At 59.1% G+C, this 9,036-nt stretch overlaps 1 protein-coding gene across 2 annotated transcripts; it reads left to right on the top strand.

The window, feature by feature from the left end:
- Positions 1-2,286: 2,286 nt before the first annotated feature.
- Positions 2,287-7,140, top strand: PEX11A (peroxisomal biogenesis factor 11 alpha; the record flags this gene model as incomplete). 2 transcript variants are annotated; one of them, XM_084253746.1, is made up of 3 exons in its annotated part: positions 2,287-2,439; positions 4,791-4,910; positions 6,666-7,140. In XM_084253746.1, the coding sequence occupies exons 1-3, from the start codon at positions 2,384-2,386 to the stop codon at positions 7,138-7,140; spliced, it is 651 nt and encodes a 216-aa protein (XP_084109872.1). In that variant the 5' UTR covers positions 2,287-2,383. The 2 variants fall into 2 exon arrangements, with proteins under 2 accessions (XP_084109872.1, XP_084109871.1); XM_084253745.1 differs by having other exon boundaries at positions 4,791-4,906; positions 6,569-7,140.
- Positions 7,141-9,036: the final 1,896 nt, after the last annotated feature.

A 9,036-nucleotide genomic window follows, 5' to 3' on the forward strand; every position in this document is an offset into this window, starting at 1 on the left:
CCCACATGGCGCAGCAGAACAGGTAGTGTATACTTTACAGCACTAAACAAGACAAAAATTATGAAAAGGCTTTCAAATGCCACAGTCAATAAGTGGCGTCACCGTGGAGCGGGGACTCTGAAGATGTATAACATGCAGGGACGTAGGGCTTCTTGTCCTGCCAGGGTGCCTGGGTCCACAAAGTCTCACAGAGGCCCACTCACCTTCTCAGCACCCCGAGACATTTCCATTGTGTGTAGGTGAGGTCTCGCTGACATGGGGGTGAGGGGTGGGGCAGTATATGAAGTGACTGGTGGGAAACATACCCAGAGCTCACACAGGGCCAGGAATAGTCCCTGCTTCACCAGCAGGCAGGGAGCACTCACCGCCTCCCGGGTGGGGCACTCAGAACCAGCTTAGCTCCCCAATCCAAATGAACTACTCTGGCGCAGCTCCCCCATCCTCGGGAGAGAAGTCAGAATATCAAGCCATCACTAACTTAATTGCATCCCAGAACAAAGCTCAGGAACATTTACAGGAATACAAAAAATCCAGCATCTACTTTAGTAAAATTCAAAATTTTACTGGGAGTCAATAAAAAATCATTTGGTATGCAAAGGGAGGCATACCAAGTTTTATCCACATACGAAATCTACCCCCAAAATATACTAGAATAAATGAGGTCAGAAGGCTGCAGGCTGAAAATTCAACATGCAAAGACCTACTGCATTTCTACATGATGGCAAAGACAATCATGGTTCCAGTCTTATCAACAAGGCTTCCGGTTGATCAGTCCCTGGGCCCCGAGGCTGCACTCAGTCAATGGTCCCCCAGGGTGGTCCCTGTCATACCTTGTGATGTAGCCCATTGTCCCAGGGCAATCCAGCCTCTGCTCTTGTTTAATTTGAAAGGAGCCTTGTAGGGTCTGGTACGCTACATTCTTTTAGGTCATATAACTGATTGACCCAGCTGTTCTGACCTTGAATTGGAATTCAGAACTGCACATAACCAAAATGGCGGCCGAGCAGACCGCTTAAGTGTAGCAGACCCACAGATGTCCATAGGTAGCTCAGTTTGCAGGGGCCCCAGATTAAAAGCAATCCAAATGTTTATCAATAAATGAATAAACACACTGTCATTCACATACTATATTCAGTGGGAATAAAAATAGTCCAGCCACTTTGGAAGACAGTTGGGCAGCTTCTCAGAGTGGAATATACACTGGCCACATGAGGGAGTAATCCCACTCTTACATACTTATGTAAGAAAAACAAAAATTTATGCTTTGTGTGAAAATCTGTACTGAATTTATAATAGCTTTATTTATAAATGCTGGACACCACGCAGATGTATGTCAGTGGATGAACAGACTGCACTGCCTGAACTGACCTGGAATTTAGCACCCAAACATTGCCAGGAACCACATGAGCCTCTTCCCCAACACCTGAGGACAGACAGGTGCCAACGTGTACACCCCTAGACTTGAACAGCCCAGCTCTTTGCAGGGGTCCAGGCGGAACCTGGATGTGGCTGGAAGCAAGGCCGCTCTCCACCATGCAGGTGGGCGTCAGAAATAGGGAGAGAAGGCAAATGGGAAAGCTCTGGGGGTCCGTTCTCCTCACAGCACCACACGGCACTGTTTCCAGGTATTCCTGGAAGCCGGGGGATTTTGAAGGTGAAGCTGGACTTCCCGATCGTGATGTAGATCTGTTTGTCAAGAGTGTGTGGGACAATCCATTACCTTGAATTCAGTCCTTCAAATAATTAAACATGGGGTGTCTGGGCCTGCCGACGCCAGGGACAGGCCTGGTCCGGGAGTGAAGACGACGAAGCAGTGACCTTGCACTTGTAAGATCACTGCTATGGAACGGGTGGGGCTCCACGTCTTCAAACACCACAGAAGCAACCTCAGGGGTGCAATTTCACTGCCAAGCTGGCTTTGGCCCCCACTTTGCTCCTGTTACCTCTTCTGGGATTTCCTCAGGCAGCAACCGACCACCCCTGGGGAAAGAGCTCTCCCGGACCCCACACAGGAAAGCCAGGCGCACCCCCCCCCCCCCCCCCCGGGCTGGCGAGAACCCCGCGGGCTCCCGGGGGATCTGCCGGGGCCGGCGCCCGCGGACGCCGGGGGTCGGGCAGGCGGACCCCGCCGACCCCGCCGGGCGAGCCCCGGCGCGCGTGGGAGCCCGGACCCCAGCGCGGAGGCGCGGTCTCGGCGCCCACCTGGGCCGCGGCTTGGCGTCGCCTTGGCAACCGCCGCTTCCGGCCCCGACCGGAAGCCGCGCGTCACGGGCGCGGGAGGCGCGTCACGGGCGCGGGAGGCGCGTCACGGGCGCGGGAGGCGCGTCACGGGCGCGGGAGGCGCGTCACGGGCCGGGGGCGGGGGGGGGAGCCCGGGCCCGCCATGGACGCCGTCGTGCGCTTCGCCGACCAGACCCGGGGCCGCGACCGGCTCTTCAGGTGAGCGGCGCGCAGCGCGGCCTGCGGCTCGGCCTCCGCGGGGGCCCGCGGGGGGCCGCCGGCTCCGGAGCTCCGCGCGCGACCCTCTCGCCCTGGACGCTGCGTCCTGCCCGGGGCCCCGCGCCCCGCCCCGCCGTCCCCCCAGCCCCAGCCCGCAGCCCCCAGACCCCGGCCCCGCGGCCCCCCAGCCCGCAGCCCCGCGCCCCGCCGTCCCGCGGCCCCCCAGCCCCAGCCCGCAGCCCCCAGACCCCGGCTCGGCGGCCCCCCAGCCCCGCCGTCCCCCCAGCCCCAGCCCCGCGTCCCGCGGCCCCCCAGCCTCAGCCCGCAGCCCCCAGACCCCGGCTCCGTGGCCCCCCAGCCCCGCCGTCCCCCCAGCCTCAGCCCGCATCCTCCAGACCCCGGCCCCGCGGCCCCACACCCCCAGCTCGCAGACCCTAGCCCTCCCAGCCCCGCGCCCCGCAGGCCCCAGCCCGCAGCTCCCTGATGACCCCTCTCCACGGAGGACCTTGGGTTCTGTGGGCCCCACCGTCTCCCTGGGAGGTGTGTTAAGAGAAACTGGGGCCGGCTTGGCGCTCGTGCTGGGAAGCCAGGCCGTGCAGCGGCTGGAGTGTGGGGCGGCTGTCTGTGGACACAGGCCGGGGTCTGTCTCGGGCGACTGCCCGTGGACACAGGCCGGGGTCTGTCTCGGGGCGACTGCCCGTGGACACAGGCCGGGGTCTGTCTCGGGGCTGCTGCCCGTGGACACAGGCCGGGGTCTGTCTCCGGGCGGCTGCCTGTGGACACAGGCCGGGGTCTGTCTCGGGGCGACTGCCTGTGGACACAGGCTGGGGTCTGTCCCGGCCGCTGCCCTTCACCGTTCACCGGGGTGACATCTGCTGGGGGTGGGTCTGGGGGCTGCCAGGCTGGAGCCAGAGCCGCAGGAGCCCGGGGAGCCACCTGCAGCCCGGCCCATGCCGTGGCACCCTGGCGAGCAGAGGTGGTGGCCCTGTCCCCGTGGTTCTTCTAGAAACGTGGTTGATCGCGCGCCGCAGCTCTGTTTCACAGCGCTTCCTCCTCTGGGCGTACGAGTGCAATACGCACATGTCAGAATATCCCCAGCTGGCTTTGCAAGGCCCCTCGATGGCAGATGTTGGTGTCATTTGCACAAGTGTTAAACATTTCACATTCCACACCCCACAGCAGACTGAACCCCAGGGTTAGTCATTTACTTAGTGGTGGGGCTGAGAGTTGAAATCCACATAGCTGACTCCAGCGCCCATCTCTTCAACTCCAGACACACCACCTTCCACATTTATTGGGTAGATTTTCAAAATGATGGCATTCTCTGCAAGCTTCATTGGGGCAGAACCCAGCAGTGCCAGGGCACTCAGAAATACCCTACAAGCATGTTCAAGGAGGTAGGTTAATGCAAAACTTGATTAGGATCTACGCATCCAGCAAGATCTGAGATCACTGGTCTTCCTTTGCAGTCCCCTCTATGCCTCTGCAGGGTACTCGTGAGCTCACCCCATTCCTACGTAGACCAGATCTGAGAACACGGGAGTCAGTTACTTCACCAGGCCAGCCTGAGCCCGGGGGCTCAGTAGTGCTCAAAGACGTGATTTATCATCTCTCCTTTCTTTTCACTTCACCCCTAGTAACAAGCTCGCCAGCTTGGAAAATGCACCACCTATTCACTGAGAGAAAATGTAGCATAAAAGGGGCAGCGGGAGCTGGGGGCTCCCTTGGTGACTAGCCTGCAGGTGCAGGTGGGAGTTAGACTCCATGGCAGGCGCTCAGGGTGTCTCTGTTAGTGGGGTGCTGTGACGTGGCCCCCAGCCATTGGTGTGTTGGTTATTGTTAAACGAGTCCTTTAGTATTTTGTATGAAATACCAATTAGTTTTGAAAGACAAATAGGAAAACATATCTGTACAGATGTATGTGCTGAGCTGTCCTTTTATAGAAATGTGAGCGCTGCTTGGGCTTGGATTGGGGTGGCTTTGTTCTGGTTTGAGCTTGTGTCCTGTCGCGTAAGTAGTTGGTTAACTAAGTGAAGTTCATCTTAGGAATCTGAAAAATTGCTCCACACCAGAGAAAATAGGGGACCTGGGCCTGTGTGGGCTTCATGGGAGGGTTTGTGCCGCTTGACTGTGTCCACTTCTCTGTGCCAGCAGAGGCCGGGGGGCCGCACTGTGCCCTGGCTTGCGTCACTCTCACAAGCACTACCCTTTGGCCCTGTGGAGCGGCGGTTGCAGAATCGGGCCCTGACACTTGGCCTTTAGCAGGACAGGTTTCTCCTCCCCTTCCTTCTTGCATCAGGTTTTATTTGATTTTATTTTAAATCATTCTCCTCATTTTTTTTCCATTTCAGAGCCATTCAGTACACATGCATGTTGCTTAGGTATTTGTTAGAGCCTAAGGCTGGCAAAGAGAAGGTGGTCACGAAGCTCAAGAACCTGGAGTCCAGTGCAAGCACTGGCCGTAAATGTAAGTACCCTGTCTCTCGAGGGACAGTGGCTCCTGGCTTAGAACCTGCAGACCTGTAGATCACAAGCCCTTTCTCGGGCCTTCCTTTCTGGTCAACAACGTGTACCGAGTAAGTCAGCCAGTAAGGCTGCCCCATGGCACTGCCAAAGTAGTCGAGTGTCTCGCTGCAGCCCATGGACACAGGTGGTGCCACGGCCATCCCCGCTTGGTCAGAACAGTGGAGCCTACATGCCTCAGCTCACCTTTAGCTCTTAGGCCCACCCGCGCTGGGGCACTCCCTGGCAGGAGCTGCTGGCACCCAGGCACCCTCTGTGTGCGCTGGGAGAACAGATCCACTGGGTCCCGACTACCCCCTTGTCCTTCTCCGCAGGGGCTGCCGGGGGGAGAAGGGACAGGCAGGCCCCTTGGGCTGTTTGCAGTGCCGTGTCATGTTGGGGGCGGAAGGTGAAGCAGGTTCGTGCCCGCTTGCCTGACTGTGGTAGCGGATGCTCTGGTGACGCCCTCCGGAGGGCAGCTGTGTTGTTTGATGAGACCCAGAGGGGTTAGAGCGAAGCCAGCGGGTACCAACCAGTTATTATGAACATCTTCATAGGGGTCCAGTCCTGAGCTTTTGGGGAAAGCTGAGATCACGTGGTGTAAACGGTGAGAGGAGATTTTGGTGTCAAACGTGTTGGCCAGGAGCCGAGAGGGGAGGGGCCTGGGTGCTTCGGTGTGTCTAGAGAGGTCCTGTGGGCGGCTTCCTGCAGCGAGGGCTTGGGTTGCGAGGCTGTCGTGTTGGAGGATCACTGAGGAGGCCAGTGTGACAGAAGAGGGCGGGGAGGGTGAGCTGGGCAAGAGCAGAAGCGCTCAGGCTATTACAGCACAAGGGTTATGCCGAGGTCAGTAGTGTCTGCGGTCCAGAAAGATCACGGGGCTAGTTTTGCAAGGACCTGGGATTGCTCATTGCATTGCATGTTCTGGTTTGTGTGATTTTTGATAAAATCCTACCACACATCTCCCAACACCGTCGGCCTCCTGAGGGTAGCTCCTCTGAGCATTCAGTGACCCTAAGGTGAAGTCCTTTAAGAAAATCCTTCTGTGCTCTCCCGAATGTTTTGACTACAGCTCCCCAGATGGCGCACAATGTGTGTTCCTTAGTGCAGCGTCCTGAGTCGTGGAATTGCTCGCTAGGACGTGCCCTGCAGCAGCTGATTTAGTCCAGCGAAGCGTCACGCATGATGGTGGCATTGTTTGCCATGTCCCCTAGCTCCTGGCATCGCCTGCCATCTTCCTGTCAGTGGGGAGCCAAGGGACAAATGGTAACAGTGCCCGGACAGTGACAATGTAGGCCTTAGGCCGCCGAAGGACTCTGGCAGCGGCGCACATGTGTGGCCCTCTAAAGCCGCCACACCCAAAGCTGGCCTACACCCGGGACTGACTGGCCTGGGGTGCGCTGTACGTCAGGGTCAGGGTGCTCCTGGATGGAGGTGAGGCGGCCCGGGTCACTGTCTTGTGCCTTCCGGTGTCATTTTGGGGTTCGCAGTATACTGAATGTGCCTCTTTCCTGAACAAAGGCTGCGCCTGCAGGGGCGCTGGGCTGCCGTGCTGATCCGGATGCTGCCTCCCTGCGCAGTGCCGCCCTGCCAGCTCTCACTCAGTCACCGCCACGGGTTCTCCTTGCAGGGTTCAGACTAGGCAACGTGGTGCACGCCGTGCAGGCCACCCAGCAGGGTCTCCAAGCCGCAGAGCTGGTGCCCCGCCTCTGCCTTACCCTCGCCAGCCTGAACCGCGTTGTCTACTTTGTCTGCGACACTGTCCTCTGGGCCACGAGCGTGGGGCTGGCCTCCGGCGTCGAGAAGGACAAGTGGCGCATGCGTGCCGCCCGCCACTACTGCCTCTCCCTGCTGCTGAGCCTGGCCAGGGACCTGTACGAGATCTTGCTGCAGATGGAGCAGGTCACCCGGGACAGGGCGAGGAAGGGGACGCAGGCGTCGCAGGAGCCCCCTGCGTGCAGCGTGGCTGAGGAGGAGACCGAGTGGCTGCAGTCCCTCCTCCTGCTCCTGTTCCGTGCTCTGAGGAGGCACCCGCCCCTGTTCCTGGACACGGTGAAGAATGTCTGCGACCTCCTGATCCCTCTGGACCAGCTGGGCATCTACAGGTCCAACCCCGGCGTCATCGGCCTGGGCGGGCTCGTGTCCTCTGTGGCCGGCATGGTGGTCGTGGCCTATCCGCACCTGAAGCTGAAGACCCGCTGAGTGGCCAGGCCGAGGACATCTGGCTGCTCTCAGAGGCCTCTGGGCTGGGGGACGTGGCGTCAGCACAGACCACTGATGGCCGGACTTGTTCGTGAGAGTGTTCTGTGTGCAGAGGTGGGGCCGGGCCGGAGAAGGGGTGAAGGACTTGAGGGAGAGCGCTGGCATGCTGCAGTGACTCCCCATTTCAGTGTCCCGTTGATCTGCCTTCTGCGGAGCACCTCGCATGTGCGTCACTTAAAGCTTGAAAGAAGAAATCGAAAAAGACCCAGTCACACCAACAGTGCACACTCATCGACCTCCCCACGTCCCAGGCCCAGCCCCTCAGGTCCGGGAGGTCCCCGACTGTCACTCCCCAGCCCCCTCACCGACTAGGCAGCAGGAGGGAGGGGAGCAGACTTAGGCCTCACGGCCCGCCCCTTCAGCACATCCACCTGGAGCGGTTGGCACAGGCGCGGGGTGCGAGGGTCTCTTCCTGAAGCGTGGTGAGCGCTGGGCAGAAGCAGGGGCTGGGGGGGAGGTAACGGCAGTACCTGGAGGGGCTGTGACCGGAGGACACCACCAGCGCTGGTCCTGCCCGCTGGCCTCTGCCTCTCCAGGTCAGCGCCCGCCCCTCCTGCCCAGCCCGGGGCCTTCATTGCCAGCGGCTTCTGTCCCGCTCTCCACGCGTGCAACCACGCTGAGATGTGCCAAGCAGATTGTTGATTTGATGTCATGTAACAGGCCTGCGTTTCAACATTAATTTTCATCAAGATTTATGTAGCTGAGAAACTTCACGAATACTCTGAATGCAGGAGGGACGTGTTTTCTGAGAAAACAGACTTCATATTTGTGGGGCTCCTGGGGGAGGTGGGAAAAAGGGGGGCTGTGAAGGAGACAGAATCCCGCATGGAGGGCATTTGCTCAGGTCCCTGTGTCCTGTCTTGGGTGCTGGTTCTTATTTCTGATGACAGATCCCCTCGTGTGGGGGAGGGGAGGTGGAGGAATGGGAAGCCACCGCGTGGAGGCCGTTTCGTCAACCCTTCTGGGGGGTCATTTCTTGGGAGATGGGGAGAGGACTGTGCACTAAATCAAGTTCCCATAAATGTAACTGAAATTCTTAAACAGCCTGAGGTCCTTGGCTCTCAATTTTTAAAGTGATCCATCAAATTAGGGGATCGGAGAAAACATTTTAGAAATTTTAACAAAATGGAAGCTGCTAGATCAGGGCAAGTGAAAACTACTACTTTTCCATTGTCCAGATCCTCTGCAGACAGAGATGATCATGTCTAATAAATTTCTAGACAGAATTGACTGTGTGTCGTGCAGTGTGTTTGGGAATGGGGGGTGGGTCAAAGGCGGCAGTCCAGGTCATCCCAGGCCGCCCCAAAAATGCGCCCTGGCCCAGGCGACCAGCGAGGAGGGCGAGGTTGAGAGGCCCGAGGTGATGGCAGGACTACCCGGGAGAGGCCTGCTGTACAGCCCTGCCCTGCCGCGGTCTGCGCTTGCAGCGGCACGTCAGGGAGATAGCCATCTCGGCGTCCCGTGCTCCAGGCCCGGCGGGTGGGGCAGCTGGGGAAATGCCACCTCTTCTAGAATTATGAAGACGCCTGCATCTCCTTCCTGCCCAGACCCCCAGGCCGAGCCCCGCATTCATCAGGGATGCTGAAGATGAGGGTGGCCTGAGGGGTCCAGCGCCTGAGGGCCAGTGGGAGGCCCCTGTGCCCAGGTGGGTGGGCGCGGGGCAGGTAGGCCTGGGGAAAGAAGAGAGAAAACTCAGCCCATGGAGCTGCTGCCGGGAAGGCCTCGTCCGGGACCCTGCTCGGCCCTCCCCAGGCTCACCTCTCACCCAGCTCTGGACTCCCAGCTGGAAGCAGCTGTGTCAGCAGCGCACTCGGGCTCGGAGCCCTGTCCTCCCCC

Source organism: Talpa europaea, assembly GCF_964194135.1.
Source record: "Talpa europaea genome assembly, chromosome: 14".
NCBI lineage: Eukaryota > Metazoa > Chordata > Mammalia > Eulipotyphla > Talpidae > Talpa > Talpa europaea.